The sequence below is a fragment of the Salminus brasiliensis genome, chromosome 11 (assembly GCF_030463535.1).
Source record: "Salminus brasiliensis chromosome 11, fSalBra1.hap2, whole genome shotgun sequence".
In the NCBI taxonomy this organism is placed as follows: Eukaryota; Metazoa; Chordata; class Actinopteri; order Characiformes; family Bryconidae; genus Salminus; species Salminus brasiliensis.
The window spans coordinates 22,866,808-22,879,594 of record NC_132888.1 but is presented as its reverse complement, the minus strand read 5'-3'; the positions used below and the strand labels follow the sequence as shown (position 1 = coordinate 22,879,594).

General features: G+C 39.2%; 1 protein-coding gene across 1 annotated transcript; it reads left to right on the top strand.

Annotated features, from left to right (window-relative positions):
* The first annotated feature begins 1,347 nt into the window (after nucleotides 1–1,347).
* On the top strand, nucleotides 1,348–12,076 carry rps6kb1b (ribosomal protein S6 kinase b, polypeptide 1b). Its single transcript, XM_072692228.1, has 15 exons — nucleotides 1,348–1,524; nucleotides 2,378–2,421; nucleotides 3,740–3,860; nucleotides 3,953–4,021; nucleotides 4,174–4,321; nucleotides 4,912–4,969; nucleotides 5,178–5,278; nucleotides 5,396–5,486; nucleotides 6,003–6,093; nucleotides 6,284–6,391; nucleotides 6,494–6,556; nucleotides 6,665–6,742; nucleotides 6,837–6,944; nucleotides 7,055–7,167; nucleotides 11,126–12,076. Exons 1-15 carry the CDS (start codon nucleotides 1,456–1,458, stop codon nucleotides 11,370–11,372), a joined length of 1,509 nt encoding a protein of 502 aa, XP_072548329.1. The 5' UTR covers nucleotides 1,348–1,455; the 3' UTR covers nucleotides 11,373–12,076.
* Nucleotides 12,077–12,787: the final 711 nt, after the last annotated feature.

Genomic DNA, 12,787 nt, shown 5'->3' with positions numbered 1-12,787 from the left:
CACTACCAGATGGGTTAAATGCGGAGGACACATTTCGCTGTACAGTGTACACTGTTCCGTGACAAATACGTGCACCTTAAAAAAAAAACTCAGTTCTGTAAGTTCCTCAGTATCTGTCTCTAAAATAACATATCTGTATCTAAAGATTTCAGCCTTGTCAGTATGATCTATACTCTGATGAAGACAAACCTGGTTTGTGGGTCTATAAACAACACACTTCAGTTTTGTTCTTAAATATTCATTTTTTGGATGTACTTTAAGTTTGATCTATGCTTTTATATACACCATTCTGCACAGTATATTACTATAAGTATAGTGTATTAGACATAGTATGATTGTGAGGAAAATACTGTATGTTTTACTGTTAGTCTGTTTGATATATTGATCATTTACAATTTGTTTTAATAATCTTTAATAATCTGTTCATCTCTGCTCACAGCTCCCACTTTTCAGCTTCATACTGTTCTGTTTAAAGCAAAGGTTATCAGGATGGCTTGATCCTTTACACACAATCCATGTGAGTAACCTAATCACTTTAGATCATAGTTTTATCCATGTCTTGAGAATTCAATTTAATTTAAAATTAAGTTGGAATTCTGTTCATTTTAGAAAGCTAATTTTAGAGAGTATATATATATATATATATATATATATATATATATATAGAGAGAGAGAGAGAGAGGGAGAGTAATTGTCACATAAATCTTGCTGTTTTTCACTTTTTGACAAAATTGGCATTTTTTTAAGTGAAAGAACAAATAGAAATGATCCACAACGACTTAAAACAAAATCTTGACTTTTAATGAAAGTAAAAAAAATATTTTTGGAGATTGGGGTTGCCAATTTGAAGATATAATGATTTATATATTTTTTAATAAGCATATCTAAAGGCTATATATTGGATGCTTGTTTTAAGGGGCTTTTTTGTATTTATGTTTTTCCCCCTCTCAAATTTCACTGGATAATAACATTTAACTTGTAGTACATGAAGAAGAAATGCAGCAGAGCTTATTCTGAAAATTAGTAACTTTTTGTATAGTTATACATTGGATGAAAATCCAGTATTAAATTATTTCTGTTAATTCCTGTTAAATTATTACTATTATTACTGTGATTAAAACCTGCACTCCCAGAGCACCAGGTTTAATATTACACTAAATGCAGCGGTAAAACCCTTTTTAACAACACTGATTTTTTTTTCTCATTCAAGCTTTAGAGAAAACATGTATGGCACCGGGACATTATTAAGTATAATACAGTGTTTATTAATTTTATTTCTGCTCTATTGTTCTGAAACCCGTATAATAATAAAACCAACGCTGCTGGGAGGGTCGTTGTGCGCATGCTCCTGCCGTAGCCGGTCATGGCGACGGTGTGTTCATGTCCATGAGGCGGGAAGCGCAGCCTTCTCTTTCTGTCTCTTGGTTAAGGTGGATCAACGCAGCGAAATAAACGATGGCCGGAGTCTTCGACATCGATCTGGACCAGCCGGAGGAGAATGTCTCCGATGACGAACTCGAGGAGGTGAGTAACTTTTCTCCTTTTCTCCCACCACCCCCTCCTCCTCCTCCTCCTCCCCACTACGCCCTGCTAGCAGGCCTCGCCGGAGTCCTCGGGCCTGGAAAAGCCAACAACACTCCAGCTAGCCTACGTGTTGTGCTAGCGGGCTGAGTGAGTGAGTGAGAGTGTGTGTGAGTGTGTGAGTGTGTGTGTGCTCTCTGAGACTCGTTTCTCTTTAAGTAGAGTCTCTGTTCCGCCTTTTCTCTCTCATGGGTGCAGTTTGAACGTGGGCAGTTGTGGCCAGTTATGAACAGCCGGCCTGGCGTGCAGTCGGTGTCGTTTGTTTTGTGGGGGAAGTTGGTCTGTAAGTCCAGGCTAGCTGGTTAAAGCTAAGCCCTGCTGTGGGTCGTGTTGTGGCTTGCCAGCTGCCTGCCTGCCTGCCTGCCTGCCTGCTGTACGCGAGCCTGATGTCGATCGATCTGCGTGGCAAATACACGCCTTTAGTCCAGTTTCCACACACAGCTGTTAGCCATATTCAGCCGAGGTGTTCAGCGAGCTGAAGTTGGCACGTTTGACACACGTCTGCTGAGCCCCAGCGTTACCTGCGCTGCAGGGTAGGGTTACTTTATAAGGCAGGGAGGTTTCGAGTGACATTAGAGCCGGTCCAGGAGACGGTGTCGGCAGTGTCGTGGAGATTAGGCGGATGAAGTGCTCTCTCCAGCAAACGTGCCTCCTCCTTCAGAAATAGCTAGCTGTCATCTTGCAGGGCTCCTAATGAAGGATCAGCTCTCAGGTTTCCAGAGGACCATACTGGGAATGCCGATCAGCTCATTTCCAGCGTTTGACTGATCCTCAACCTCCTGTCTTATTTCTGTAGGCTCAGATCAATGACTTTATGGATCAGTGCAGTGGCTTTGAATTGTGAGTATTCTTTATTGCTTTTCATATCAATAACCATTGTTAACAACCCTGTTATATTTGTTTTTATGAGTTTTAACTTGCTGTTGAGATATATATATATATATATATATATCTTTTTTTTTTTTTTTTTTTTTTTCAATATTTTGTGATATGAAATGGCTAGAGATGCGTATGAGGTGAAATGGATGTAAGTAAATAATAATAATTAAAAAAGAATAAGTGACATGTTTTTTTTTAAAGGCAGCTAGTTTACAATAATAAACAAATAAAAATAAAATGGATTTAATATGTTAAGTTAATATTTACATCATAAAGGCTGTCAAATAATGCACATCGTCCTCATCAGCAGCAGCTTTAACATTCCTCCTAAACGAACGGGCCTTTAAACGTCCGAAGAACATTTACCCCAGTCTGTCTGTTAGTATAGTTATAATCCAGGCCCACTGTTCAGCAGATGGGCAAGTAAAGTGTATGTGGGGGGGAAAAAAAAAAAACATAAAGCACCATGAATAAGAAACAAGACGGATGTTCCTTAATGCACCTTTAACATGAAGTAGCTTTAGGTGAACATATATAATCCTAGATACACATTCAACAGAATGGTACAGAATGACGCTGTGAAATGTGTTATTTTTTTCTGATCATGTATTGCAATATTAACTACAGAAATTTTCACCTGAACTCCGTGATCCAACAAGTCGTGATATTAATAATGCGTCCAATGTATAACACATCCAGTTTTGTTGTAAAATAAACAATATAGTGCAAATAAAATCTGCCTCTAGTAGCGCTGTTATGGGAAATGGGGATAATGGGACGTTTGTATCAAACAGCAAACAGGATTTAAAAATTGTTTAATTTGATATTGCGATAACGCTAAAGCGATTTATTGTGCAGCCCTACATAAAGGTATAAAATGGTGTGCTTTAGATTGAATTTAATTGAAGAATAATATGAGGAAAGGCTAGAGATGCGTGCTGATCAGCAGTGTCATCAGATAATAGCTTTAAAAGAAATTGCCGTTTAGCTGGCGCTTTAAACTGATACTTGATTTACTTTTTGATGCTGGTTTTACTGCATTAAAATTACTTCATTAAAATAGACATGTTATTGTTCTGTTATGTTGATCCAGCTGAATTTAGTTTGTACGTTTCAGCGTACAGAGGTTTCTATGGTGTCAGCAGATATGTACAATGTTGGACATCAGCATCTGCCACCGATTTCCATATTTGTGCATCTCTAGAAAAAAACACAAGAATTATTTAAGTATTTAAACTGCAATTTCATTTACTTGACTTCATTGACTTTTGGTTTCCAGTAATATGGACGACTGTGAGAAGATCGAGATATCTGAAGACAGTGTAAACCAAGGCACAGAGAGCATACGCCCCGAGTGCTTCGAGCTGTTGAGGGTTTTAGGCAAAGGCGGCTATGGAAAGGTAACTTGTGTGTTCATAAGAACTTTTAGAAGTGTTTGTGTTGCAAAAAAGTGTAGAAGTGTATACTTATCCTGCGGTTCATTCTTTTCCAGGTTTTCCAAGTTCGGAAGGTGACCGGTGGAGGGTCAGGAAAAATATTTGCAATGAAAGTCTTAAAGAAGGTTTGAGCTGAAGCTTTTAAGCTTAATTTTCTGTTTTTTATTTATTTTTTTTTTTTAATTTTAATTTTTAATTTTTAGTAACTCATGTGTTTTGAAATATGGATAGAATTGGTTTCAATGAACTGGATATTTTTCTCTTTTGTGACTCTTAGGCTATGATTGTACGCAATGCCAAGGATACAGCTCATACCAAGGCTGAACGCAACATCTTGGAGGAAGTGAAGCATCCTTTCATTGTGGATCTTATCTATGCTTTTCAGACGGGCGGCAAGCTTTATCTCATCCTTGAATACCTAAGTGGTCAGTGAATCAAGCTCCACTTTTGTTCTAAAAGACAGCTTGCTCCTCATTTTTCGGTACTCTCTTGCAGTTGCCATAGAGTTGCTGGGAAATATAGCCTGGCCCATTTTAAAAAGCAATGGAAGGCCTTCTTTCAGTGCATGTGGTTCATGTAGTATACAGTAGATTAGATTCTACAGTGGCTTTATTGATTCCTCGACTTAAAAAAAAAACAACTAAAAAATCCCTACACTCGTGACTTGTATCTGTGATGAACTACTGTGGCACGTCTTGACTTTGTGTGTGTATGTATATAGAAATATAAAACTTTATCAGAGCAGTAGACGTTACTTAAAAAATTAAGCCTGGGACAGGGGTTAAGCCTGCTCCTGTACTGCACAGCATTCTGAAAGTAAAAAAAATGTAGATCATGACTGGACCGGGAAACATGACCTTTTAAGTTTGTTTGAAGAAATGCCACATTAAAGTTTGTGTTGCTGTTAAAACATTTAAAAATGAAACCTGTAATTTGACTAGGGTTGCCTAAACTTTTGCATAGAATTGTTTATATATGTCAGCCTCTAATTATCTCTCATTATCTCCTTTTATAGGTGGTGAGCTTTTCATGCAGTTGGAAAGGGAGGGGATTTTTATGGAAGACACAGCTTGGTAAGGATACATCTGCTTTTTTTGCTCCCCTTTAGATTCTATTTCTTTATTTAGCCTATTAATTTTAGGGCCTATAACCTTGTGTGAACTGATGTTTTGTTGTCTTGATCTTCAAATTTGGCTGTGCATAAAGAGAGAATGATGAGATCTGCTTGGTCAAAATAAAGCTAAGATTATCAGAATGATCCTGGAGGCTTTTTACTTGCAGCTTTTACTTGGCAGAAATTTCAATGGCCCTTGGCCATCTGCATCAGAAGGGCATAATCTACAGAGACCTTAAACCTGAGAACATCATGCTCAATAGCCAAGGTAAGACTCAGTTGTGTGTAGAACGTGGAGCTATGTGGGATTTGTCTAAGCAAAATCATCATAACCCCTCCCCCCCCTCGTGGCTGATGTTTGTTTATTTATTTTTTTTATGCACAGGCCATGTGAAGCTGACTGATTTCGGACTGTGCAAAGAATCTATTCATGACGGGACTGTCACACACACTTTCTGTGGCACTATTGAGTACATGTGAGTCATTGTTGTACTTTCAAAGTGGAAGTATCTATGTGTAGCACTTATATTAGATACATTGTCCACCATAACTGCCATGTCCTGAAAACATGCAGGACATTTTAACAATATTTGTGGTTTTCACTAATTAATATGCCGGAAGAAAAACAGATCAGGTCACTTCATTTTTCACCCAAATTGTAGATATTTATAGTATTTCATTTTTCTGATGTTTTGAAAGTGATGTAGAACACATTTCAGATGTCTGTGGACTGTTCTTATCATCCTAAACCTGTGGCAATCATTGGCGTCCTGCGAAGCTAGTGTAACATTAATAATGGGACAAAGTTGCTAGAATCGCCTCTAATAATAAATTATAATAATAATAATGGTATTCTTGGCTTGTATTTGTAGTGTGGAACTCGATTAGCCTTGTGGTTTAGTATTAGGCTGTCTCAATATGAGGAATTGAATTATTCTTCTAGGCTTGATGCTGCTGAACAATATTCAGTGTTTCGTGTCTGTTTATCTTAGGGCTCCAGAGATCTTGATGAGAAGTGGCCACAATCGTGCTGTTGATTGGTGGAGTCTTGGAGCCCTCATGTATGACATGTTAACTGGGGCGGTAAGTGCAAATTTTCTAATTTCATTGTAATGGGTAGTGTAATTCTTGTAATTATTATTGTCATTATTATTATTATTGTTATTATCAGAAGTGTATGGCTGGATAAGTTAACTTTGGACTTTGTTAATGATTGTTGATCAAATGTATCTGGTGCTGTGTTGTGATGTGTTGAACTCTTATGTATTTCTAGCCGCCTTTCACTGGAGAGAACCGTAAGAAAACCATTGACAAAATTCTTAAATGCAAACTGAACCTCCCACCCTACCTCACACAAGAAGCCAGGGACCTACTCAAAAGGGTAAAAGCTTACTACTCCGTTTGCGTAATCAATATGACAGTACTACAGACTTCTCTAAAGCTTTATATTTATTTATGATATGTGAAAAATGAATGTGTCTAGCTGCTGAAAAGAAGTGCCTCATCTCGGCTTGGAGCTGGACCTGGAGATGCAACAGAGGTGCAGGTCAGTTAATGCGCAATGGCTGGGGGGGGGCCTGCAGATTGAATTCAAGGCTGGTAAAGACTATTGCTCAGGGTGGCTTTCTTCTCTACATTCCTTGGGTTTCCTTAGACTCATCCCTTCTTCCGGCATATTAACTGGGACGACCTGCTTGCGCGGAAAGTAGAGCCACCGTTTAAGCCTTTTTTGGTGAGTGTGGGTTTGCTCTTTTCTTTCTTGACCGGGCAGTTGGGGGTTAAGCAGTCCTCGATAGCTTTAATGACCTCTGCTCTTGGTTCCATAGCAATCTGCTGAGGATGTGAGCCAATTTGATTCGAAGTTCACCAGCCAGACTCCTGTTGATAGTCCTGATGACTCCACACTCAGTGAAAGCGCAAATCAGGTCTTCCTGGTAAGGTGGTGCTTTGTCTTTATTTGCATGTCATTAAAAATATGTTAGTGAGTGCTAACATTTGGGTCTTTCTCTGCATTTCTAACCTTTGTCATTTTCCGATGCTTTAGGGCTTTACTTATGTAGCTCCATCTGTGTTGGAAAACGTAAAGGAGAAGTTCTCATTTGAGCCAAAAATTCGATCACCTCGCCGCTTTTTAGGGAGCCCAAGAACGCCTGTGAGGTAAGCAGATTTTTACCATCACTATACTGGGGTATCTCCACCTTATAAAGAGCTGAGTGGGGGGAAAAAAAAGATGGGCTGAGATACAGACCTAAAAATGAACTCGTAACCAGTAGAATAATGTTTGCTTATTTTTTCCATGTGTGGTATTTAAGCTTTGGTGGGGGGAAAACCCTCAAAATCTCTCTTTGAATGGAAAGATTGACTAAATTCAAATGCGAAGTATTGAATCTGATTAGTAAAAGAGCAAAGTGTGTGGCCACAGTGAGTTAGCTGGCCTGTGCCAGAGGAGCAGCCTCTGATGGTTCTTTTCCACTGAGCAGTGTGGAGTAGGAACAGAAAATGGTGTTTTTGTTCATATCGAACCAATTTGTATTCATACTCTTTGCTGAATAAAGAACCCTCTCTGTTGTGACAATCCGTTCTACTCTTAAAATATACAGAAAATATTATCGACTGTGTCTTACCAGTTATCTTACCATTATCGACTGTAAATGTACATGCACATTTGCTTTAAACTTAAACCAGTTAGCTGTCTGTGCTGTTTCCAAATGTACCTATTCATAATGGCGTAGTAAGGTGCCCTTAGTCCCCCAAAGCAAGGGGTAACCCGAATCAGCATGGGTATGTAGGTAAAGCCAAATTGAGGGGTCACTGCATCGGTGGTGCACCATGCAGTACTGCACTGCTCAGTGGAAAAACCCATAACTTTACTGTAGTTGTAAAAAAAAAAAAAAAAAAGAAGAATAAAAATAAATAAATAAATAAATATTATATATAATATAATCTGTTTTTTTTTTTTACATTTTTTTTTTTTTACTTTTAGTAGCCAAGTTCTGAATAGGAGCCAATAAAAGATTGGCGGTTTTATTGGCAACCCACAGTTGTTGATTATTGACAATATATATATAAATATGGTCTGTACCCCTTGGATGTCTTCCTCTTTTTGACAAGCAAGAAAGATTTCTACAAAGTAATATCAAATTTACACAAGTGTGTGTGTGTGTGTGTGTGTGTGTGTGTGTGTGTGTATGTATGTATATGTGTATATATATATATATATATATATATATATATATATATATATATATATATATATATATATATATATATATATACACACACACACACACACACAGTACAGGTCAAAAGTTTGGACACACCTTCTCATTCAATGCGCGTTTTCTGTATTTTCATGACTATTTACATTGTAGATTCTCACTGAAGGCATCAAACCTATGAATGAACACATGTGGAGTTCTGTACTTAACAAAAAAAGGTGAAATAACTGAAAACATCTTTTATATTCTAGTTTCTTCAAAATAGCCACCCTTTGCTCTGATTACTGCTTTGCACACTCTTGGCATTCTCTCAATGAGCTTCAAGAGGTAGTCACATGAAATGGTTTTCCAACAGTCTTGAAGGAGTTCTCAGAGGTGTTTGGCACTTGTTGGCCCCTTTGCCTTCACTCTGCGGTCCAGCTCACCCCAAACCATCTCGATTGGGTTCAGGTCCGGTGACTGTGGAGGCCAAGTCATCTGCCGCAGCACTCAATCACTCTCCTTCTTGGTCAAATAGCCCTTACACAGCCTGGAGGTGTGTTTGGGGTCATTGTCCTGTTGAAAAATAAATGATAGTCCAACTAAACGCAAACCAGATGGGATGGCATGTCGCTGCAGGATGCTGTGGTAGCCATGCTGGTTCAGTGTGCCTTCAATTTAGAAAAAATCCCCAACAGTGTCACCAGCAAAACACCCCCACACCATCACAGCTCCTCCTCCATGCTTCACAGTGGGAACCAGGCATGTGGAATCCATCCGTTCACCTTTTCTGCGTCTCACAAAGACACGGCCAAGACACTTGGAACCAAAGATCTCAAATTTGGACTCCTCAGACCAAAGCACAGATTTTCACTGGTCTAATGTCCATTCCTTGTTTTTTTTTGGCCCAATAAAATCTCTTCTGCTTGTTGCCTCTCCTTAGCAGTGGTTTCCTAGCAGCTATTTGACCATGAAAGCCTGATTTGCGCAGTCTCCTCTTAACAGTTGTTCTAGAGATGGGTCTGCTGCTAGAACTCTGTGTGGCATTCAACTGGTCTGTGATCTGAGCTGCTGTTAACGTGCGATTTTTGAGGCTGGTGACTCGGATGAACTTGTCCTGAGAAGCAGAGGTGACTCTTGGTCTTCCTTCCCTGGGTCGGTCCTCGTGTGTGCCAGTTTCACTGTAGCACTTGATGTTTTTTGTGACTCCACTTGGAGACACATTTAAAGTTTTTGCAATTTTCCGGACTGACTGATCTTCATTTCTTAAAGTAATGATGGCCACTCGTTTTCCTTTAGTTAGCTGATTGGTTCTTGCCATAATATGAATTTTAACAGTTGTTCAATAGGGCTGTGTAGTAACCTGACTTCTGCACAACACAACTGATGGTCCCCACTGATAAAGCAAGAAATTCCACTAATTAACCCTGATAAGACACCTGAAAACCATTTCATGTGACTACCTCTTGAAGCTCATTGAGAGAATGCCAAGAGTGTGCAAAGCAGTAATCAGAGCAAAGGGTGGCTATTTTGAAGAAACTAGAATATAAAAGATGTTTTCAGTTATTTCACCTTTTTTTAGTACAGAACTCCACATGTGTTCATTCATAGTTTTGATGCCTTCAGTGAGAATCTACAATGTAAATAGTCATGAAAATACAGAAAACGCATTGAATGAGGTGTGTCCAAACTTTTGGCCTGTACTGTGTGTGTGTGTGTGTGTGTGTGTGTGTGTGTGTGTGTGTGTGTGTGTGTGTGTGTGTGTGTGTGTACGTACTATATTGAATGTACAATAAGTGATTGCATAAGTACTTACCCACTTTACAGTGACTGACCTAATTTACCAGTTGTCCAGGCAGTTGGTGCTAGTAGTCTCACAATTGAGCTGTTTTCACATATAAGCTTGAGGAAAATGTATTGGGTTACCCTTTTATTTGTGTAACTGATCATCCCCTGTAGTTCAGTGAAAGTCATCATTAAGAAGTTATAAAGGAGCATGGCGCATGTGTAAATTTCCTGCGTGACCATGCAAGGAGACAAGTGAGGAATGCCACCTGGAAACCTATGACTATGCTGAAGGAGTTAAATACATGCTGCCGCCACCATGCTTTAGGGAAGGCGTGTTTGTGGCGTCCGCCAAACATACCATCTAGTCTGATGGCCAGAAAGCTCCATTTTGGTCTCATCAGACCAAAGAACTTTCTTCCAGTTGTCCTTGGAGTCTCCCACATAACTTTGGGTAAACTGTAGGACCCCATGCAGAGTCTTTCCCGTCCGAGCTGCTGAAGCTTTTAACTCCTTCAGAGTGGTCACAGGTGTCTTGCTGGCCTTTTACATTAGTCATGTTTGTGAGGATGGCCTTCTCTAGACAGATTTACACATGTGCCATGTTCCTTCCATTTCTTAATAATGGATTTAACTGAATTCCAAGGGAATTGTTTTGGCATCCAATGCCCGGCTTATACTCGTCAATATCCTTTTCTCAAAAGAGTTGTTTAGAATGCTCTTCTGTCTATTTATAAATGGAGGTATATGGTGTATTTATAGCCAGGAATACTGATTAACCAGTGACTTGACTTTCGAGACAGTGTCTTAATTCTACAATCACTTGACACACGTTCACTGCACTCAGGTGATCTCCATTTCACTAGCTGTGACCTTACTAGCCCCAACTGTCTGAACCTCTGTTGAATTAGGTCAGTCACTTTAAAGTGAGTGAATATGTATGCAGTCACTTATTTTACATTATGTTTTTTTTATTTATTGGCACCGTATTATAGTAGCCATGATTCTGTTTATTAAAATAATAGAACAGGAAAACATCCAAGGGGGTGAATGATTTTCGTAGGCATTGTAGATTTGAGCTTGCCTGAATGCAGTTGGTCATTGATGTCATCCTTCTGCCTTTTGTCTTCCAGTCCGGTCAAGTTTGCTGGGGACTGCTGGCCCCGAGGCCCTACCATGCCAGGAGCTTCCTCTCTCCAGTCTCCCACAGAACTTGCCATGGAGGTGTCCACCATGGATCAGATGGACATCGCAGCCAACGCTGAAGTCACCGCTCCGCTGCCCATCCGGCAGCCCGCAGGCTCCACGATGGGCCCGTTCAAACAGCAAGCGTACCCTGTCATGTCCAAAAGGCCGGAGCATCTACGTATGAACCTATGACCATTAGCTTGACCTAGAGATTTACTTTGCGTTCTCCATTTCTTTTATATGAATTCTAGGGAAACATGGAAATTCCCCACCACCACACAACCTCCTACTACTGTAGACTGCCCTTCACTATCTGACGAGCATGTGCGCTTCACTGAGCTTGAGAAACTACTACAGTTCCTCACATCCCAAATCCTCAGACCACATTGTTCTCAGATACTTCCTGTCATAACACATATCAGCTGGATGATCAGGATTGGGCCTTCTTTTGGATGAATGACCTTTTTCTTTCTTTTTTTTTTTTTATTTTTTTTTTTTACTTTTTACAACTACTTCATGATTGTACCATAAAAGGAATATGAAACACACGAACAAAACAAATCAAATACGACTTTGCACTGTTCACTACATGTGCAGACCTTAGATGACGTGGTGCTCCCTGCAGGATGATCAAGTGCTATTGCGGAAGGCTGTTCCGTGGGATGCGTTTGTGTTTTTACAGTATTGCTTGGGAAGCGGAATGGCTTTCCATCTCTGAATGAAATCATTGTTAATTGAAAGAAGAGATGAATATGTGGAGATTCCACCACGCAAAGGTTAATAAGCTGGCGTATGTCTTTATTCTCTTTGATCATTAAGTACATCCCACAGTACTATATAGATGATGGGTCAGTACACAAGAGCCTCAATAAAAAAGAAAGACATTGACTTTTAAATCCTTTTTATTATTATTATTATTATTATTATTATTATTATTCTTTTTTTATGTACAGCACAATCGGAACTGCTTTTGCATTTGTGCTGAATGAAAAATGCATTTGTGTTCCCGTGGCTAAAGGATTTTTTTTTTTCCTTTCTTTTAAACATAGTAAATTAAAGCCGTCGTACTTTTCCTCTCTGTGTGCTGTTTGAGGATTCTCAGCCGTTCACTGATCTGAAAGGGAATTTGCAAGCATCTTCAAAAGTAACCAAGAACTGAAATGTGCTGTTTAGCTCTGTTGAATACTTTTTTTTTTTTTTGTGAATCAGGATTTTGATTTGGATACTTTTATTGTATCACAATGCGTGAATGACGCTCTGGCAGAAAACTCCAGGCCCACTACAGCCTAAACCAGGTGCCAGTTCATTTTAATAAAGTGTTTAATTGATTAAATATTTGAGTGTTATGGTAGTAAGTGGTCTGTGAGATTCTAGCATTTAAGAAGTACTGACTTTTTGATACTTTGTGCAAATCTAGTTCTGAAAAACATGCTGCTAACCTTGTCTAGAATCTCACCAGGGTCCACTTGGCTGCTTTCTTTCAGTGGCCCTGTTCTCAAACAAACGTTTTAAACACCATTTAAAGAGGTGTGCTTTGTATGTAAACACTCCAAGCCGATAGAGGATGGAGAAGATGCACATTTTAAAGAAATTAAGCTGCATGTTTC